General features: G+C 41.4%; 1 protein-coding gene across 2 annotated transcripts; it reads left to right on the top strand.

The window, feature by feature from the left end:
* Window positions 1-556: 556 nt before the first annotated feature.
* CHKA (choline kinase alpha) lies at window positions 557-21,622 on the top strand. Of its 2 annotated transcripts, XM_031608951.2 has the most exons (12): window positions 559-1,141; window positions 4,031-4,142; window positions 11,240-11,293; window positions 14,540-14,653; window positions 15,217-15,350; window positions 15,609-15,713; window positions 16,058-16,116; window positions 17,742-17,829; window positions 18,364-18,472; window positions 18,927-19,033; window positions 19,351-19,432; window positions 20,199-21,622. In XM_031608951.2, exons 1-12 carry the CDS (start codon window positions 804-806, stop codon window positions 20,256-20,258), a joined length of 1,362 nt encoding a protein of 453 aa, XP_031464811.1. In that variant the 5' UTR covers window positions 559-803; the 3' UTR covers window positions 20,259-21,622. The 2 variants fall into 2 exon arrangements, with proteins under 2 accessions (XP_031464812.1, XP_031464811.1); XM_031608952.2 differs by lacking the exon at window positions 11,240-11,293 and having other exon boundaries at window positions 557-1,141.
* Window positions 21,623-22,003: the final 381 nt, after the last annotated feature.

The raw sequence follows: 22,003 nt of genomic DNA, 5'->3' as shown, positions 1-22,003 counted from the left end.
GGCTTTCCGGCGCGGTTACCCACCGGCCCTTTCCCACCCGCTCCGCCCCAGCAGCTGGCGGGCAGCGGCGCGGGGGCGGACGCGCTGCCTTCCTGCCGTTCGCCTTCAGTCCCGGCGCGGTGCGCTTTCTTTCTGCCGAGCCGAGCTCACACGCGGCAGCTGACCCGGCCGGCCCAAAGCAGACCGCCGAACGAACGCTCTCGGTGACCGTAATCGTACGGCGCAGACGGAAAGTCACGGCAGGCACCTCGGTCCGCCGGTAGCGCTCACCTCCTCGGACCTCCGCAGCCCCCCGCCTACGGCCCGTTACGAACTCCTCGGGAGGCAGCGGGCCGCTATCGCCGAGGGTCCGTAAGGGAAGAGGGGAGGTGGGCGGGGTCACCTTGCGCTGACCCCCCCCCCACCCGCCCTGAGCTGCGCGCGCCGGTTACCAGGGCGACAGAGGAGCGGCCAATCAGCGCGCCCCGCGCCCGCCCCTTCTTTCTCCCGGGTGAGCGAGCACCAATCGGCGCGCGCTCCGGAAGCCGGCAGGAGGCGCGCGCCCGTTCCGCGGCCCTGCCCCCCAGCCTCGCTCTGGGCAGGAGCTGAGACCCGAGAGCCAATCGGAGCGGGGGGAAAAAGCGTGAGATGAGCGGGCCCGCGTGCCGCTCTGCCTATAAAATGGGGGCCGGGCGGGGGCGCGCGGCTCATTCACGGTCGGCGGTGGCGGCGGAAGAGAGCCGCGAAGAGAAGTAGAGGGCAGCGCGAGAGCCGCCGCGCGCGTCCGCCCCAACGTCCCTTCCCCGCCGCCGCCCCCTCCCGCCATGAAGACCAAGTTCTGTAACGGCGAGGCCGACCCCTCTCCTCTCGGGCTCCTCCTGGGCTGCGGTCCCGGCTCCGGCGGGGGCGGCGTCGTCCTCCCCGCCGCCGGGCAGCCCCCCTCGCCGCTCTCCCACGGCGGCCCCGAGGGGAAGGACCCCGCGGCGGCGGGCAGAGGCGGCGGTGCCGTGAGCCCGGCCTCCCCCGCGCCGCCGCCGCCGCCCGAGGAGGAGCCGCCGCTCGACCCCCGCACGCGGCGCAGGGCCTATCTGTGGTGCAAGGAGTTCCTGCCGGGGGCCTGGCGGGGGCTGCGGGAGGAGCAGCTCCGCATCAGCCCCATCAGGTCAGTGCGGGCGGAGGGGCGGGGCCGCCTCCCGGGGGACCGCGCGCCGCCGCTTCTGCTCGCTGCTTCTTTCCCTGCCCTCCTCGTTTTTTGCTTTTTCTTTACCTTCCTTCCGAACCCCGCTGCGAGGGGCGGGCGGAGGGCGCTCGGGCCCGTGCCCGTATCCGCGCGGGGGGGCGGTGGGACGTGGCTCCTTCCAGCCCCGTTGCGATGGGCGCTGGTGACTCAGCGCGATGACAGCTGGGGAGGTTCGGGCGGCTGGGATGGAAACGGGGTGGGGGGGGGGTGGGTCCTCCGAGCGGCGTGGGAGATCCCTGCGAATTAAGTAGTGTCTGTGTGTGTGTGTGTGTGTGTGTGTGTGTGTGTGTGTGTGTGTGTGTGTGTGTGTGTGTGTGTGTGTGTGTGACACCTCGGTCGGTGTCCCGGTGCTCCATCGTTCTGCCGGACCCGCAGTGGTCACGCAGGACAGCACTGCCTGTAATTCCTGGTTTTGCCTTCCTAATGCTTATGGGATTGTTTTGTGTTTTTTTGTTTTTTTTTTAACACAAAAAATACGTGTAAATACCCCTAGTTAGCAATAATAAAGTATGAACAGTTGACAAATATCAGCTGACCACATAAAGAACCTGAAGGTGGGACCCGGTGGGATCTGTGCACCGGTTCTGAGGGAACTGGTGGACGAAGTTGCCAAGCTGCTCTCCATCGCATTTGAAAAGTTGTGATAGTCTCTGCTATATAAAGTGAGTGTGGTTGGCTTATATCATTAAATGCATTTAAAATCAAGTAATGGATTGAAATCTGGCACAGAAGGCCCGTGTGCTTTTAGTTCTCGCTTGGCAGCGGTCATAATGAGTTAACAAAGGGAGAAAATCTCAAGAAAACTGATACTGTCCCTTAAGGACAGCCTAGACTGGTGTCTCTGTAATCCCCATTGCTTGATTCTGCTTTCATCCTTGTTAGTGTGCGCTGCTGGCTGTAAGCACTTAATTTCTAAAGCCCGAGGGTTTAGCACAGTTATTCTGGTATTTCTTGGAATCTGAGATGCACTTGAAAAGTCGCTTGGTGTTTTCTGGCTGGGAGGAACTGAGGACGGGCTGACATTTCAGAATGGGTGAAACTGTGGGAATTGGTGGTGTTTTGGCCCGTGCTTTCTTTGAGAGCAGAGAGAGACTCACAGTCAGTCAGAACGCAGGTACGGGCACACCTAACTGCTGTGATTCTGGAAAGTTATGGATGGCTTTGCAAATAGGTGGTTGGAAGGGCTTACCCTTTGGTAATTTGAAGTAGGCTACCTTTTATTACCCTCATTTTAGTTTCCTTGATTATAGGTAACTTTTAAGTTCTGGAGTGTGTAAAACTAATGAGATCTCCATTGAACGGAGTTCAGCCTGAGCGTTTGCTGTTCTTGTTTGTCTGGAGGGGGTCCAAGAGAGGGATTTCTGGACTTCAATGCACTGTATGCAGGCAGAGTATGTTTAAGTGACAAGAGTGATGAGACTGGATTTGCTTAGTTCTTCTCCAATAGGTTTTATGAACTAAGTTTCTCTGTGTTTATTTCTCCTATTTAAATACCAGTATTTTCATTCAGGGTCCAGAAAATCTTTCAGAAAACTGTCTAGCACGGTTTCAGTGAAACCAGAAATGTAGTTGGTATAACTAATCAACATTATGATCACATCTGAGTGGTTGGGTTCTGATCTTCATTTGATACCCTTTCCATCTGTCTGGTTTTCCTACCTGTTCACCCCTGTGGCTCACTTACTTCGTATGATTTCCCTAAACGTCCCTTTCTGAATGCCTGCCAAGCCACCTGGTTCTCTTCTGTCTGCTTTCTCGAGCGCATTGTGCAGCTGCTGATTTACCCTATTTGCTCAGGTTTTTTTCTTCTCAATCATTGGCTCTCGGTCTGTAGTCCAGCCCCTCTTCTGTCAGTCACCTCCCAGTAGATACATACCAAATCATCCACTTTCTTGGTGGCTCTCCGAAAAGTCTTTCTGATTTCCCAGAGGGATTGTAAGAGAACCCAAATAATTATTTAAAAAAGCATTAAGGTGAGTATCAGACTGGGACTAACAACTGTGATTTTGGATCTGCCCGGATTCCTGGAATCAGAGCTCACTGTGGGGTGTCACTGAATGCCTGTACTTCAGTGCTTTGGGTGATGAGGAGAACAGCATTGCGGTGGTGCTGCAAACTACAATGCAAGTACTTCTATTTAGGTACTGGAGTTACTTCAGAAAGGTGATGAAGTAGCATGCTGCACATAGAAATTACAAAGCTTTTACATCTTTGCTTCCTCATCCCTTTTCTGTTAGCTACTACTTTTGGATTGTATCTGTTTTTGGAAAGTGTTGTGAATGATGAGATATACAAGGCTTTTTTTTTTTTTTGTAGGTGTGATTTGCATTTCTATTCTGGCAGTAAACCAGAAGTTTCAGGGCTTTTTTGTCTGCTGCAAGAGGAAGTAGTAATGTGGGTCCTTTCCAACTCAAAATATACTGTGATGTTGCAGAAATTTTTTGTTAACGAACATACTGAGGGCAATGAAATTAAAGCAGAAAGACAATTTGGTAAGGAAAACACAGATTTAGTAAGCTGTTCTTGAAGTTTGACTACCAGAAACTAGGAAGGACTGCTTTCATCTGGTATCTGGCTTGTAAAGCTGTAAAACACAGGTGCTGTCACTTTTCCTGATTACATGAAGTCAGCATACTTGTATGTAACCCCTGAGTGGCTGACGTGCAGATCTCCCCAGTTTGTGCCTTACCTGATCAGATTGCGATCAGTAGATCAGACGGCCGTAGCAAAAGGTGTATTAGTGCGTCTCCAGTTCATAGCAAGGGAACACTCATCCAAATTAGCAAATAATCCATACCCTTCTCTTTGTAGAGGTGGCCTCAGCAACATGCTGTTTCAGTGCTCGCTACCTGATTCCATTGAGACAGTTGCAGATGAACCACGGAAAGTTCTGCTGCGCTTATATGGTGCAATCCTGCAGATGGTGAGTACATGGAGTGCTTTGGGAGAGGGAGGGCTTCTGTAGCTTGACTGAATTGTGTTTGGAGATCTTCATCTGTGACACACTGCTGTGTTATCCACTTGGGAATGTGTTTTAGTGGCTGTGGGGTAGATGGTTAGCTTAAGGCAGTGCTCTTTATAGTTTGTTATTGTCTAGAACTTACGCTCCTTTCTACGCAGATCCTGCTGGCGTCTATCAGCTGAAGACTCATTTGCTGTCTGTTTGATCAGTAATGCTTTGTATATGGTGTTAAGTTTGGACTGTGGTGTTCTAGAAATGTTATTAAAATCTGCTTCTGTACAGTGATGTAGGACTGGCATAACTAGCAAGACTGCAGAGGACTAAACCATTTAATTTCAACCTTAGTAGGGCTTACAACTGAGATTAAAGTTTTTGTCAAACTTAACTGACACAATGCTCAAGCATTTTATTAGAGACCTTGTGGGTAACTGTGCTCTGGGAAGACTTGATCTATAGTGTTTTAATAAAAATGATGCACAAACATCAATACCATATAGCCATCTCATTCCAAAATACATTTTCCCAAGTGTTTGATGTGCCCCATAGCTGGCATAAAAGCTTAACAAGATGTTTATCAAACTCTTGTGCTATTCTTTTTTTTTTTTTTGCCAGTAAAATGCAAACACCATTTAAATTTGTCAAACCTTAAGAGAAGTGGTTGGCAAATCTGTTTGAAACTGTAGAATAATCTTGTGGAGATGATCTCTTCTAAAGCTTACAGACTATTACTGTAGGATTATATGGCAGATCTTGTCTTATCCATCTCTGCTGGGCATTTGATTACACTGCAGTAAATCACCATAAGTGTTCAGCCTTATGAAAAATGGCAGCTTCATGAAATTACATTTGGATGTTGACAGTAGTTTCTATTTGACATAGAGGGTCTGGCTTCATTACTTGTTGTGATATTTTCTAATAGTTACTTGCTTTAAAAAAACTGATCCAATATCTGCAGGAGATTGACTGTTGTGGAAATTTTGGTCCATTCTTCCTGCATCCTCTGCTTTGACCAAGCTGACTATCAAAAATCTCATTAGACACTGTCACTTAACTGGCTTTCAAGTGTTTTTATGTAATGTGAGATGCAGACTTTCCAGAAATAATGTAAAAGATTGCAGTGATTTGAAATAGCATGGAGCATTTGCCTACACCACTGTATGTGTGTTGGGAAAGTTAAACAAAAAGTGTGTAAAAGTGGATTAATTCCAGTTTAAATAATCTGTACTTTGGCTCAAGAGAAACCAAAAATAAAGTGGGGGGGAGAGGGGGGAAAACAACAACAAAAACTTGGAGAAATTGTTTCTGAAGTGACTAGGATTGGTGATACCATTTTTTTTCATAACTATTAATGGCTTTAATGCAGTACTGACTCGATATGTAGAAGTCTTCAGTAGGAACATGGGCTATAAAACTTAATGTAGTGATAGAACTTGTGTTGCCCAAGAGGTGTGAAGAAACATAGCGTTCCCCCCCATCACCCTTTTTTCTTTTATAAAGGAAAAGTAGACTCTAGTGTTTGGTTGCCCTTCTCTTCCCTCAGGGTTTTTCTTAACTTGTCTTTTCTGTGCCCCTATTTGCTGAAGAAATCAACAAAATTGGGGGCTCTAAAATCAGGGAACTAATTTGGTTTGAAAATTGAAAGTGTGTTCATAACTTTCTAACCTTTCTGCTCTTGGTGTTAAAGGATCTTTTGAGATGTCTAACTTCCTTTATTTCCGTAGTGGCAGTGAAATGACTGCTTTTGTTGGTGCAGTTCACTAAAGGTTAAGTAAGCAGAAAAAGTCCCAAGGTAAAACTTTCAGATTGCATTGAGGTTCACAATTTTTGTCAACAAACATTTGTCTCTTCCAGCCCTTGTACCTTAAATGCGAGTTAAAATATAAGCAAACTGTTTTATTGGGGTATTTTGAAAACCTGACTTCAGATTCTTTTGTATTTCAGCGTGGCTTAGGCAGAATCTTACGACAAGCCTCTTGTTATGAGGGAGTGATCTTTAACTTTTTTAATGATATCACTTGAGTTTAAAGCCCTGTAGAAATTAAGGGACACCACTTAAGTTGAGTTTTGAGACCTTAATGCTAAAATCAAGACTTAATTCTCACTGGCTTGTCTTTTACTGACACTGGATATTAGTAGCTACCACTTACTTTTTGAGTCACTGTATGTTTTAACACCTGCCCATCTTGTTTTCTGTTGCAATTGGAGCACAAAACAATGATATCAGCTCCTCTTATTGTCCCTGTGAGTATTGCAGATCTGTAGCCATCTGCACCAAATTGATACAGATACAGCTGACCAATTAAAGTAAAATTTTTGAACAGGGTAGAAGTGACAAGTAGGTACTCCACACTAACTTGGACAAATAATACTGACACCATTTTCTTTGAGCCACCTTTTAAAGGAACCTTTTCAGCCGTTTGAAAATAGCCCCAGTTTGCTTATTATGAATCTTGGAAGACACAAATGTCAGTACATGAAACTCATCCAATATAAGCCATGCCAGTTGGCTAAAGCTGCCACGCAGGGAAGGCTTTGTGCCTTCCTCTGTCATAACTGATATGTTAAAGCCAGTTTTCTTTGTGTGCATGAATGTCTGGGGGGGAGTTGGGTGGAGATGAATGGAACTAGCTTGGCCATTGTTACCAATGGTTGCACTGGCATGGATGTTTAAAAATCAAGGACTTCTCTTGAGTATATCCTTGAGCAGAACTTTTTTTTAAGACAAGAATTTGTGCTTGTGACAGGTTAAAGTACTAACCACATTAAAACTCAAGTGTTTGAGGCACAATGCAGATATGTCTCCCATTGGAAAAAGGGAAATGTCTTACCCTGCTTCTTTTATTCTTGCTCCAGCTGAGTAGCTAAATTTAAAGAGGAGCATTGAAAATACAACTTCCTCATTGCAAAATGACTTGAACTGTTGGCTAAATTCAGTTGCAACAGCTAAAGCAAAACGTTCTCCACAATGCCATTTCAGACCTCAAGATTGGGTTTCATATACAGATCACTGTAGTGGTTCTACTTAAATTCAGAAAAAAAAAAAAAATTCTCACCTCCTAGAAATACCAATAGAGTCTCAATAATGTTAAGCATCAACAAAAGAAAAGCCCAAATTAAGGTGGATTTCTTTGAAGTTCACCTATCAAAAAGTAAAATGGTGACTGATTCCCATTCTCTTACACATGTCAAAAGAACCTTGAACTCTGTTTCACTGGGACTGTTACTTTGCAAGAGCTAAAAGAAAATCTTACATAGAAATGAGGAAAAACAAACCAGTATACCTAACGTTCTTTGGTCTCTCCATTTCTTTGTGAGCAGACGCAGAATGAGTATAAATGGTTGCCACTGTTCTGTGGCAAATCCTTTTCCATACCTGCCTTGCTGCCTTTTATTATTTTTTTAACTAAATAAAATGCAGACTGCTGTGTAACTGTAATTATCAACGTCTTCTGTGGTTGTTGGTGTCCATGTCTGTTTGTAGCATGGAGTAACTACAAATCCCTGGCGCTGGCAGACGGCTTGAAAGAAACCAAACACCTCTTACGGGGATATATTTGTGTTGGGTGGAGTTAAGGGTGTTCTGGGGGTAATGTACCACTTTAGTTGTATATGCATGTGTTCTCTGCTGCAGGCTTGCCCATGCGATCGTGCCTAGAGCACTCTGGTTTCCAGGTGACAGACACGATTCACGGTATAGTATGAGATCTCTGAAGTTGGAGCGTTCTCTACAGCTTTCATTTTCTTTAGTACTGGATGTCAATGTTTAAAAATAAGGCTTAAGTAGCACCAGCTACTGTCTGTGCATCTGAATGTTTAGAGCAATAACAAAATCTCAAAATATTGCCCCTTCCTTTCCTCTGCTCCCTCAGAAGGGAATGGTAACTTGAAATGAAGAGGATTAGAGAAGTCTTTGTGGCTTTTGAACAAGAATTCCTAGTTCAAGTCCTACATGTGTTAAATACTAGGGCTGTCTAATTAACGTGTTTCTCCAGGCTTAGCAGGGATCAATGATGAGAGGCAGGTAGGTTCTCAGGAGCAGAAATAAGTCACTGCTGAATCTAAAACTGTTTGTGTTCCCACCCTGTTCAAATAAATATCTTTTGCCAGCTTCAAGAATTAGAGAGCTTCCCCTGCTGCCATAACTTCTCAGTCAGTTCATTGTAGTGTTGTAATTTCTTGGGATTTGAAAACACTACAGTGCTATGATTTATACCGACTTGAAACAACTAAAGCAGAGTCTATGCAGAAAAGTGAAGTTAATTTAAAAGTTTTACATTTGTAGGCAGAGCTTGCAGTTACTTTGAAAAAAAGGTACAAATTGCTCCCTCTCGACAGAGCTCTTCTGTCAAGCATGTTTTTAAATAGAATGTCTTCTAATTACAAAAGAAATAAATATGGGGAGTTAGGGAGAAAATGCTGGAAGAACTCCATTCTCTGTATCAAACTGCCAGGTGTGTAAACACAATCTGGTTGTCTTCTAATCGCAGATAATGCAGAGTGTCTCCCCTTCTAGGACTTTGATCTCGTACCTGAAATGTACTGCATTTAATTAATTTCCATGATCAGTGAACCTCAAATTAGACTATATACAACTTTTTATTGTCTTTATGCATTTAGTTATCCTCTCTAACAAAATCTGAATTTGCTTTGAGCAAAAACCTTCTCACAGTAACAACTGCTGAACAGCTATTTCAGTAGTTTGTTCTCAGGGATGCAGAGCACATGCCCGTTCTTAGTTGATATTTCTGTTCAGAAGGACTGATTAAAAACCTCTAGCAATTATTTAATCCTCTCCTGTTTGAGTGAATAAAATCTCCTCATTGCTATAAAAGTAAATAGCTCCCAGAATAAGCTGGGCATAAGTTGGAGTGTGGTAGTGGAGTTATATTTAAAAAAAAAAAAAAAAAGAAACAAACGCAAGTTTTGACTGTTTGAGCCAAGAGGGTGAGCTGGTTATGTAGATGAATATCTATGTGATGGTATCTCACGATGTGAGATGTTTGGCTTTGAGTCACTTTTCTCATAGATGATTGTGCAGACAGAAAATCAAATCCTAGTGCTTGAACATCCGTTGAACTCTTTAAAGAGTTTAACTCCTATATTTCTGTTACGTGAAGTCGCATCCTGCTTTACCTCATTCACGTTGGCAGCATGTATCATAGAATCACTAAGGTTGGAAAAGACCCACAGGATCATCCAGTCCAACCATTCACCCATCACCAATGGTTCTCGTGTACTGGAGACTGTGCTACTTCTAGGCTGAGCACATGGCCACTTGTGAAGACTGATCCTCTCCAAGCTCCCATTCCTATCTACAAGTTATTTGCAAATTGCTTTGCATTCATCCTGCCCTGGGTGCTAATGCTGTATGCTGAGGGAACAGAAAAGAGGAAGAGGTGCTGCAGAAGTCTCCTTTTCTGATGACTCTGCAGTTACATCCCTAACTGCCTCCTTCTAATGGCACAGTGGATGCCATTAGGATATCTCCAACACTAATTTGAGGTGGAGTCCTTAGAACTGGCTAGCTCTTTACACACGCCTTCTGTAAAGTGGACGCCAGTTCAGGTTCTAGGGGAAAGCCTAATCTGCTTACCTTCTGATGAACTGAGCCATTCTGAGAGCACCATTAATCAGGAAAGACTCCTGGATGGTGAGTAACTTTCTGACTGTTCAAGAAAAATCTGTAAGATGCAATAGTGGTATTGATGTGGGACATGCTTGTTCAGAGAAGCTCTCTGTAAATTACTTAAATGCTATCGTGTAGTTACACGTTTAGCTTTTAGTGAATGCGTTTTGACTTTATTAATTTCCTTGAAAGGAATATAAACTAATAGTAGTCTTCATATTGTCTTGTTTTAAGCTTAGTATCCTAGTGGAATGGGAAGTGCTTGTTGAAAGACCATGGATTCATGTTAACTATACTTCTTCTATAGCTTCTGAAATAACGTAACTGCATAGCTCGTGTAAATCTTTAGTTTGTTGTATTGTACTGAAGACAGCTGGTGTTGCTTAACTGTATTCTGTTAAGTTGGTATTTCCACCTGTTCTGGACATGTTAGAACGTTGGGACAGAAAGGTATGCACACGGTTCTGTGAATCACTCTTTTATTCAGAGGGTTGAGATGCAGGCTGCCTTCATGGGCCTCTAAACTCAGTCATAAAGTAGTAGCCACAAACTATCGCTAAATCTAAGCAAATATTTGCTTTCTCTTCTCCTTACCTTCAGAACTTTAAAGGACAAGGCTTTTATTACGTCTTGAATTTTAAATGTGTGGCTATATTAAAAGCATGTGCCGCTGAAGATGGGGTTGCTGAGGGTGTGATTTGGTACTCTAAAGCTGCTTTGTAATGACAGTCAGCAAGCCTAGCACAATACATTTTGCATGGAATTGGTTAAAGCTTTGCTTGTATACTGCAGTTCTTGCTGATATGACTTTAGCTTACGTGGGCATTTCTTTTGAAGAGAAATCCTGGATTTGCATACCTGGTGGTATATGCACATAACAGCCTGGACAGTATATATATATTCCTTATATAAATAAGGAAATTTTTGCCAAAAGAATTTAGGAGAAACAAAAACATTTAAAATTATGTTTAAAACGAGTGCTTTGCAAGCTTTACCAATAGTCCTTCAGAGGCTTTTATGTGATTTATGTAGCTTATCTCTTAAGTGTTTTAGCTGCAAGAAGAATGTCATCCCAGATGTCATTCAGAGGGACTTAATTTTCTCTTAATTTAAAGCATTTATTTAAGCTTGTGGTGCATTGAAATCACTTTTAAAATACTGGGAAACAGGAACACTTGAAACCCATCTCCTGGGCTGTTTGCAGGAGTGGCTTGATCTCAGTGGCACATCCTTTTGAAAGGTTTTGGAGTTGGTGGAATAGTACTGTGGTCAGAAGTCAGATGGATGCTAGTGCTGTAGTTGTCACAGATCAAGGCACTGTTGAGACATCTAGTTACTGTAGCTGGCACTTCTACTCCCTTTGTTCTGGTGGTTGCAGGTTAATCATGTTAAATTTCATCTTCTCATTGTGCTTGCTTTTTCTCATTCATAGAGGTCCTGTAATAAAGGAGAATCAGAACAGTCTCAAAAGGAAAATGACTTGCAAGTAAGTAATTAAATTTGCTTGCTTAACAGAAGTTTAGAAATAGGGAAATACCATGAGTCTGCTTGTTCTGAACCAGCAGTCAATCTGCCTGGTGCCTAGGCTGTGTTGTTAGAAACTGTGAAAAGTAAGGAAAAAAACACATCTGTTTGCTCATAAAAGTGATACAGTGATGTGAATATCTGTGCGTAGTTTGGAGATATTTAAGTACTCTACATTAACATGAAACACTCCGATTTCAATACAGATGGTTTTGTACCAATTCTTGCCCTTGTAACTAATAAAGCAGGGCTCTTCTTTCTGTGCTAGAGGAGGATCTCTACCTTATCCCTACTCTATAATAGATGAAACTTAATTCTTCTGAGGAAAGTTTATGGAGCTGGGGAGTTCCTTTTGAACACAAAGTGGTTTTGATTAGCATTGTGCTTGAATCATCTGCATTCTGCAAACTTTACACTGTTTGTGTTTGAAACCATTTCTGCTCATCCAGCATAATGTCTGGCAGAGTGCAATTTTTTGTAGTCATCTGAACAGAATTTGATAGCTTAGATTTTTACCTTGGCAGTATTTCTCCTAAGGGTAACATTGCAGCTTGTTAGCCAGATGGTTTGCTTCTTACATGTTATCATTTGTACTGTCATTTTTCAGTTCTGTAAAGGCTTTGGCAGTGATTAAGGAGGAGTACATATTACTCAAATATAAATGCTGCTTTTTTCTTGTATTGTTTTTGCTTCCTGAGAATCTGAAATGGCTTAAGCATTTTTCTGGGGAGTAGAACTCAACTCACCTTAAGGTGGTTTTAAAATGTTTGTTTTTGAATGTCTACTTTTGAAGCCTAGATGAAATTTCAGTGAAGTTAGCGGAGCTGCCCTTGTTCTCAATTGACTGATCTGATGGCAGGAGGAATTCTTTGGCTGCTCTATTCAAACCCTTGTCTTCTAAGTGCCAGGTCTGAGAGCATTCAAACTCAAATGTTCTACTACTGCTGTGTTTGGGTAATGTTCACCTGAATTTCTGTCTGGAAGCAGATCTTTCATGGGGACATGCAGCCATTCTTACTAATACTGCTGAAACAACGTTTAGAAACTTGCAAACACATAGTTGTGGATTATTTTAATGTTCTGCATTTTCAAGTGTGGTAGGTAATTAGGATTAGGCAGAACCATAACAAAAGTAACCAAAATGGTAAATGGAGATCTCTCTGATTACCACTCCTGATGCGGTAAGGGGAATCTTAATGAAAGGGAGGTTTAGGTTAGATATTAGGAGGAAGTTTTTCACGTAGAGGATGGTGATGCACTGGAACAGGTTGTCCAAGGAGGCTGTGGATGCCCCATTCCTGGAGGCATTCAAGGCCAGGCTGGATGTGGCTCTGGGCAGCCTGGTCTGCTGGTTGGTGACCCTGCTCATAGCAGGGGGGTTGAAACTAGATGATCATTGTGGTCCTTTTCAACCCAGGCCATTCTGTGATAAGATCAGGCATAGGATGAGTGAAAAACATGCTCCCTTTGAATTCTGCTATTAAGGTTTGATTTAAGGTTGTAATCTGTGGATACAGCACTGTAGAAAAACACTGGGATTGTCAACTGTCTGGAGCTTATTTTTGTTGATGGCTATCAAAGTTTCTTTTAACTTTTCTTAGGATAAAATGGTGGGATAAAGTTAGGTGGGTTCAAGGAACACTTAAGCTTGAATTCAGAGGAAAATGTATACTTCTCTTGCAGAAAGTGGACTGGGGATTTGTAGGGTATCTTTACAGATGACCAAATTTCTCAATTATTCCTCATGTATAAGATCATCTTTTGCTTTGGCACTTGCTGTTATCCAAGTATCCTGAATTCTCTTTTAGTGAGATGTGAAATCAAGAAGGTAGCATCTTAGTGGGCACAACCAACAGAATTGCTGTAAGGCTTTTAGAGCACCCTGGTTTTGTACGAGCAACACACAAGTTCAATATCTGGTGGTGGTGGGGTAGACATTTAGTAACCTACGTGTAATTTGCTTTTCTTTTTGGTGCTTGTTAGGCTTTAGAACTTTCATAGCTATGGAGCTAAGTGTATGTGAAATGATAGCATAGATATATCTTTTTGGTGTGTTAGTTCTGCCTCAGCTGAGATGGAAAAATAGTGGAGGGCATGGGTGTTTACTGCATTCATGTGCAAGTCATCTGAATCTCTTAAGTGATTGCCTTGATGTCCTCTTCACTTTTTATTGAAGTTAATACTTCAGAATGTGGTTGTTAGTCTTTGCTGCACTTCAAAGTGAAATGCTACACTTTCCTGAGAGAGTATCAGTACAATAAGATGTAGGACAGTAATTTAAAAAAAAAAAAAGCTGTGAAACTGCTTGAAGATTGCTTAAGAGTAGAACCTGAATAAAAAGGGTTATCTGCTATCTGAGACTGCAGCAAATATAGTCATACTAAAGGCTCTGTAGCTTAGAATTCCTGAGAGCTTTCCTAGTTTTGTGCTCTTGCTACTTAGGCTTATTAGTATCATGAGTCAGGTTTTGAGGTGAGCTGTTCAAATATCAGCAGAGTTCATAAACCTCTTGAATGTAAGCACAGCTGGATCCCTGATGACGTAGTTGCTAGATGTAGAGATCTATCTTATGGCTTCAGTTTTAGAAATAATCTGTCAAAAAGCTTTAATTCAGTGACTTTAACTGTATTTTTGAGACATACTTCATATAAAAAAACCTGCTGGCCTATGATTGTTATGGGCTGAGTTTATTGATGTAAAGAATACCTCATGAAGGCTGAGGTATGTTTGGACATAGTGAAGGAAGAATGTTTATTCACCCTCGCCTCCTTAGTGGGAGTTTAAATTATTCTCTCCTTCTAATAAAAAGAGAAAGAGGGAAGACCTAAAACGTGCTTAGTAGAAACAAACCCTAATTCATTCTTCTGAATGAAAAGCTGGTTAGTTCAGTCACTCACTTTATTCACTTGCATGATTAAACTGTCCTTTCATGAGATACTGCTCCAAATTGTGTTAAAATCACTAAGAATAATATTTATAGTTCCTGTGATGTGTTTCAGCAGGATAAGTTCCTTTGGGAAATAAATTTGCAGAGTTCCCACAGCATAGGGAGGAGAGAATAGTTTAGTTTTTACATAGTCTTCCTTTGTCCTGGGCCATGCAATGGTATCTAAATAGTACTTGTTTTCTCCCCACTTTGAGACTTGTTAAACTTTTCTGGAGGCACCACATCATGTTTTGATATATTTTTTTAATTTTTATTTTTCAGGGGGCAGAAGCCATGGTTTTGGAAAGTGTTATGTTTGCCATTCTGGCAGAGAGAGCTCTTGGCCCAAAGCTGTATGGAATCTTTCCACAGGGGAGACTAGAGGAATTTATTCCCGTAAGTCCTGTTCATGATTAGTTAGTGGGCTGGTAGTTTTAATTGATCATGACAAGAAGGTCTCTGAACTGCCCGGAGAAGCAGGGATGTGGGAATGGAATACTTGGCAGTCTGCAGTAATTGCTAGCTGTAATTCAATACAGTTACAGTGGGTGTTGGAGAGCCCAATTATAGCTCTTGCCAGGGAGAGATATCTAAAAATTCCTCAGCTGTAGCAGAGACTAATAAATGAAGATAAAAAGCTTGTTAGATACCAAACATAGCATTGGAAGCTATAGAGTAACACTTGCCTTTAAAAGCAGTGAGAGCACATGCTTTTGATGTCCTTAAATATTTATACTCAGTCTGCTTTGAGGGTATTCTTGGTGTGAGATCTGATATTCCCCAGGTCTTGATCTAGAGCAGAGTTGATTAAGTCATAAGTAAGCTGGGCTAGCTAACTCAGCTTTTCCAAATAGTTTATCAATTTAAGTTCATACTGGGGGGATAAGGAAAAGTGTATTGCTTAAGTACTAACTCTTTCTCACTTAACTGTATTTAAAGAATACTGTACTTTATTACAGAGCAGGAAACTAAGTACTGAAGAACTTAGCTTGCCCGACATATCTGCTGAAATAGCTGAGAAGATGGCAATATTTCATGGCATGAAAATGCCATTTAATAAAGAACCTAAGTGGCTTTTTGGGACAATGGAAAAGTAAGTTATACACTATTTAAAGTACATAAACAAGGTGGCTTGTCGTAAACTTGATATTTGTAACATTCTTCCTGAATGACAGTACTCAAAAACCATTCCTTAGTTATCTGATGATCTTAAATTATTTGGGGGGGGATACATTTTCTTTAGCCTTTATTTTTTTTTAATTTCCTTGATTTTAGTTAAATTTAATGTTAATGTGGGAAGATGTTTTATTTATTGGCATAATCACTGTACTGTTATCTTTATTTTTAACAGGTATCTAAATCAGGTGCTGAGGATAAAATTTACTAGAGAATCCAAAACTAGGAAACTGAACAAACTCCTCAGTTACAATCTACCCCAGGAAATGAAAAATCTAAGGTAGGCTTATCTACAACTATCTTCTCATTCTCAGTTTTAGTATCAATTTGTGTATTTGTTCAAGTACACTACCCTATATTCACTTCACTTGTTGGAGGTTTTGTGGCTCTGTAGCCAACCTATGTGTAGTATTACTACAAATGAATAAAATCACTTGCTGATCTAAAATGCTGATCAATAAAGTCCTACTTCTGTTCTGATCTTCTGCTCGTAATAAAGAAAGCAGGCTCTTGCTAGAGATAAATAGCAATTCAGATTCTTACAACCAAGTCCATCCTTTATCTAGAGGTTGAACTGAACTTAGTGATCTGCTACTTACTGGCTCCTGTACTGCTGTTTTCCAGAGCTTTGCTTGAGGCTACTTCATCACCAGTTGTATTTTGCCACAACGACTGCCAGGAAGGTAAGTTGGCCTTGTTCAGTGATGCAGTGTTGAGCCTTTTTCCAATCACTTGTTTGCTCTCTGAGAGGCAGTGGTATTATCAAGGTACTGCCCTGGCAGCTGACCTGAAGTAACAGCCTGTGCACTCCCAGTGTGCAGCAGCAACAGCAAGGCAAAATGCATTGACTTAATGACTGTCTGGGCTAATGAAGAGAATGACTGTAGCGTCATAACTCAAGCTAAGTGTGTACACAAGCTCAGTTAGTACAGGTTTGAGTTTCCTGATAGCAGCATCTTTGCGGCCTTGAGTAAGATAGGATATTCTGTAGCCCTTTCGAAAAAAAGAGCTGAAGAAGTGAATGGTGAAAGTGGAGATTAGAGGAGTTTGAGTCAGCAGTTCTCAACTTGTACTGGTAAGAAACATCAGAAAAAAAACTTACTTCCCCTTTTTCTCAGTCATGTAGGAAATCACACTTTTTGTGAACTAGTTGTCCAGGGAAAAGAGAGAGGAAGCAGGGCTTGAGGTGCTGACTTGCTGTGTTCTGCGTGTGGGTGTCCTTTTATCTGTACAGAGGGTAAGCTGGGCTGAGCAAGGATGTTATACCAGGACTGTGTGTGGGGCTATTGTGTTCTCAGGGGCCCCCACACTGTTAGTGAAGGCTGAGGAATGGGCCTAGAAAAAGATTGCCTCAGAGGACAAGCACATAGGGATAAGGAGCAGAAGGGGAAAAAGCCACTGAAATGAGGAATGAAGAGCTATCTCAATAGTAGTAGAATTCAGGATCTTATTTCAGGTATGGCCAGGTACAGTATTAGGGGAGTTTGGAGTATGATAGGGTTCAGACAAGCTTTGGAAGCTAGATTTTCAAGATTTAGGAAGAATATTTGTAGGAGTAGGGAAAATACTGTGCTTGTTCTACTGGTGCAAAGGTAAGTGAATTAGATTTGACATGAAAACAGATCAACACGTGGGTAGTGGGCAGAACATAGCAGGAATAAGAATTACTCTAAATTGATTTACCAGTAGTAAAACTGTTATCATTTGACTGCAGGCAGACTTACAAGTTTTTGATAAGTTACTGTGATAAAGAAAATAGAAAGACAGATAAAACAATCTCCCTTATACAGGAAGAGGCTTAGCTTTTCTGAAGGTACCTATTGTGCTACATAGAAGAGCAAAGTGATTGAGTCCATGGCTTTCAGGCTGCTGAAAAGCAATTCCTGTCCCAAGTGTTGTGTGATCAATGATAGTGCTGTGCAGGTCTGAGAGATGCTATATAATTTAGATCTCGAGTGTTAGAAGCAATTCAGCAAGGGCTGTTAATGCTGATGGTGTCACATGGTTTAGCTGCAAGCTAAGCACTGTCTTGGAGAAGTAAGAGCTGTGGGGGAACAGATGTACCTCCCTGCTTGAACAGAAGGAAACTTTTTTGCTTTTTGCTTTTTCAAGGCTTATAGTATATATCTCAACTTTGCAACTTGGCTGTTCCTATTACTCTTGTGTGTGGATGTAAGGGATAACTGGGATTATCTGAACAGTATTTCAGATACTTAAGACACAGTATGGCTTTTCTGTAATTTCCCTGTGACTGAGTATGCTGTCTGTATAAACATCATCTTATCTAATATTCTCTTAATGTTTTTAGGTAATATCTTGCTTCTAGAAGGCAGAGAGAATTCAGAAAAACAAAAGCTGATGCTCATAGACTTTGAATACAGCAGCTATAATTACCGGTAAGTCATTTTCTTCTTTTCTGTTGAGCAAGAAGATGTATTGCATTTTTAAAGCTAAAAGGAGAGCAAGTGCTGAGCTGCTGGTTATGTCTGTTCCCAATGAGTTGTGTTCTGCTCTTAGCGGCGGACAACAGATGTAACTAGTCAAACCAGCTTTGGTTCTGACAGCTTTGGGTGTAGGCTTAGCTCAGGGAAAATACGGTCACAGATGCTGGAGCTTGCTGGATGGGAGAGCTTGTTCACTTCACTTACTACAGACAGAAGTAATCGTAATGCTAGATGTATCTGATTTAGTGCTGAGATGTATTGCTTACTTGTGTATTTCGTCTGTCTACATGTAGCCGGTAATTTCTGTTAATAGCTGTCCATCTTTTATACTTGGTTTTGGTGACTTGCAAAGATGTTGTAGAGAAATGACAGACTACTTCCTTTAGCAAAAACTGCAGCAAGTTGTACCAAGTAGCCTTGTGCTTCTAAACTTGATCAAGCAAGAGCAAATGGCTGGTGTACAAATAAAGACCATCTCTTTTTCAGAGGCTTTGACATTGGGAATCACTTCTGTGAATGGATGTATGATTACACGTATGAGAAGTATCCATTCTTCAAAGCTAGTGTTCTTAAATATCCTTCAAAGAAGCAACAGGTGGGCACATAAGAATAATAAGTCACTGTCTACAATCTTCAGATCTATGCTCTCCTTTCCAATTGTAATTTAGACTTTTTTCTAGAACTTTTCTGCCATGACTTCCCATGTGTAGTAGTTCCTATAATCCTGACTGCTTTTGCTTTAAAACTGTATAAAGTTTATAACAGCCATTCAGGGTAGAATTTCTCCTGTGTGTTTTTTTGCTACGCACCACACAAACGAAGTCCAGTAGTTGTGGAGTGCAGCTGTGAAATTAGCTGTCAGTAGCAAAATGTCAGTTGTTGTCCTTTCCTAAACCAGACTTCCCAAGCAATCAGTGGAATTGCAATTAATCTAATTCTAGCACTGTCTGTCTATGAAAAATACAACATACTCAAAACTGTCTAATTCTGAAAGCAGCAAATCTGCTTTGAGACAGGTTTGTAACTTTTTTTGATTACTTGCCTTCTAGCTTCATTTTATCTCCAGTTACCTGTCTGCATTCCAAGATGGCTTTGAAAATCTGAGCAATGAAGAGAAGTCCAAACTAGAAGAAGAAATGTTGCTAGAAGTTAATAGGTAACATACCTTTCTTGACTGTATCTTGAAACTTCCATTAATACCTACCTCTGTACCTCAGAGAAACTTCAGCCAAGAAAATGCTAAGCAGTTTCTATCTGGTGAAGAAAAACCTGTCAACTGCAAGCTTTAGATGTGTGATATGCATGTAGTAGAGTAAATAAAATATTAGGAAAGCTAATGGAATTTTGTGTAGTATCATACCTTAAGAAAAAAAGGTATGGCCACCCACAAACTACAGCTAGTATTCTAACAGGGTATTCAATTCAGTTGACATTCCGTTGGGTGTTATAATAAATATAGTCTTGTCATTTCAGGTTTGCCCTTGCATCACACTTCTTCTGGGGTTTGTGGTCTATTATACAAGCAAAGATCTCATCCATTGAATTTGGGTACCTGGTAAGTTCTTTAATAATAAAGTTTCATTGAATTAAAAATGTATGTGGTAAGTAACCTGTGATACATTATCAGAGTAAATGAAATGGCTGTTCAGTGCAACTTAAAACTTCTACGTGGAGTTTAGAAAAAAAAAAAAACACCCATTTGTTACTAGCTTTTTTTCCTTCATTTTAATGATAACTCCTAGGATTCTAAAAATTTCAGAAATTACTTCCATTGTTACATAGCCAGACTAGCTGTGCATGTCAGACCTTGCAGTGATGTAACTGCTGTGCAGTGAAGTGATTCTCTTGCAATAAGAGAATCCCCTGCAAGAGGGAAAAAGTGTGAATTGGAAAAATGAGTAGTTGCAAAGAACACGTATAACATGTTCATACCCATTGTGCAGCAGTGTCAGTGCCAGGTAGCTTCTGTTTCCAGATAAACTCTTGATGCAAGATGCTTAAGATTGTATCGCTTTCCAGTACCCTAAGATACGCTGAATATCTTGCAGAAACCATTCCTAGTGAAATCTTGACTTTTTTTAGTTCCTTTTTTTTTCCCTGGTGTTTTGGTGGCAGCAGCTAACAGCGTTAGTTGCAATAAAAGAGGGGAGGAAATTTTAGAGGCAAGAAAATCTCCCTTTGGGGAGATTATCTTGAGCAAATAGATCAAGTTCATTGGGATGATGGATTAGTAAGGTAACACAGTTAATACCTTCATTGTTTCCCTTTACCAAACATAGAAATGTGGCTGTTCACTGTTCTAATATTCCTTGTTTCTCCAGGAATATGCATTATCCAGATTCGATGTGTACTTTGATCAGAAGAAGAAGCTTCAAGTATGAATGTGGGAGGAGTGGCCTGTTGGTTGTTGTATGAAGAGGGCAGCTGGACAGAACTTTCACCGTGCTTAGGCTACTGTATCTGTAACGAAGGTGTCACTGACTTCCAGTTCCTTGGAAGACAGGAGTACAATACTGAAGACTGTATAAAAATGACTTGTTTACAGTTTCATAAGTATGTGGAATGAGATTGAGAGGCAAAAGTAAAATACAACAGTGCAATATCTTGAAATCCTTTTGATCTAGAATTTAATCTAGAAGATATTTTATATTGTGGGAGAAGCTTACAATTAAGTGTCAATACCACCTGCATCGGAGAAAACAGTGTTACTGTATGTTTTCTAGAGGTTTATTGTCATGATGACAAATGTAAGCAGAACAGCTGTAAAGGTGTAGACATTGTAGACATTGCCTCTTAATGAGAAGGAAAAGCAAGGCGACAACTGTTACACTGTGAAGTAGGCTTCAACTCTTACTGTGAGATTAGGTTCAACATGCCCCGTGAACACTATCTTCAAAGCTGCTGATACCTTACACCACTTTAACCATAAAGCAAGGAAACACATGGAAGCTGCGTGCTTTCAAGTGTTATCTATGCGTACACGAATGTTTTTCTTAAGCTGGTGTGCCTGTGAAGTATGAATGAACTTTGAACTGGACATTCCAAAGGAGTTTGTCTTCAACCGTTCATTCCTCATCCTCCAAGAACATGCTTTAGCCCAGCCTGGTTGTCTCCTAAAATGCTGCGTTCAGCACAGGGGGTTCTGTGGGCGGTCAGCACTGGGAAGAGTGCCTTGAATTACTCTAGCTACTCCCCAGACAACTGGATTGACACTGACACTTACAAATTGGATCCCATCTCTCTTCTTGACTGGTGTTGCCTCGGTACGTGGCTGTAAGGAATAGTAGAGCCAAAGACTGTGGAGAACACTTCAGGAAGTCGCTGTTCTGCCCGTCCAATGCTTGTGTGGCTTGGGAGGTGCTTTTCTTGTACCTCCAATTTTCATCATGTTCCAGCAATGCAGTAAAGTGGGGCATCTCGTGGGGAACAATAACATGTATATTGAAACTTGAGTATAATCTCTGTACATGTCATCTAAAGATTTCTTTAGACTTTTGGAACTTGTTTATTTTGAACATTATTTGTTGTGCTTTCTAACACACTGTATTATAAATAATAAACTTTTAAGTCTACCCTTTTTTCATTTGTATAGCAAATACTGTTCCAAGCAGTTGAAGAAAATGTGCATTTCATGTACTGTATTGCGTAACTTGTAAAAGCTGTCAGTTTATTCTCTAGTATAGAGAATCATTTTGCATACACAATTATTAATGCTTTCTAATAAATATAAAAGCACTTGAAAAGATCATAGTTGATATTCTTAAGCCTTCCTTGTATCTGCAGAGTAAAACAGCTGCAGTTTCTGGCCTTAATCTATTCTGGAAATACTTTGGCTCCACCTTTAAGATAAGCTGGAGTTAAACTTGAGGCTTGATGCTGTGGGATTTCTCTTCTGCGCCTTTTGCAGTTATTGTATAACAGAGTACTAATAGTGAGGAAGAAGGGCAGTTAAAGCAAGTAATGAGAGGTAGACTGAAACTTGGTTTGAAGTGTATAGCTTTAAGAAGAGGTTTAGGTTTAAGCAATTCACTGTCAATTCACTGTCCTGCTGCCTGCTCTAAACAGTTAACAGGGCAGTGTTCAGGCTGCTAAAGTTGAGAGTGTGTACTGTGTTTTCCCAGCACAC

The sequence above is a fragment of the Phasianus colchicus genome, chromosome 5 (assembly GCF_987193195.1).
Source record: "Phasianus colchicus chromosome 5, bPhaCol1.hap1.1, whole genome shotgun sequence".
Lineage (NCBI taxonomy): Eukaryota > Metazoa > Chordata > Aves > Galliformes > Phasianidae > Phasianus > Phasianus colchicus.
The sequence above is the reverse complement of the archived record's forward strand: the minus strand, read 5'-3'. Positions and strand labels throughout refer to the sequence as shown.

Coding starts and splice junctions, on each gene's coding strand:
- CHKA (XM_031608951.2), top strand. CDS start 804: ATGAAGACCAAGTTCTGTAACGGCGAGGCCGACCCCTCTCCTCTCGGG. Junction 4,143..11,239: donor ATGGTGCAATCCTGCAGATG/GTGAGTACATGG, acceptor TCTCATTCATAG/AGGTCCTGTAATAAAGGAGA. Junction 11,294..14,539: donor AAAAGGAAAATGACTTGCAA/GTAAGTAATTAA, acceptor TTTATTTTTCAG/GGGGCAGAAGCCATGGTTTT.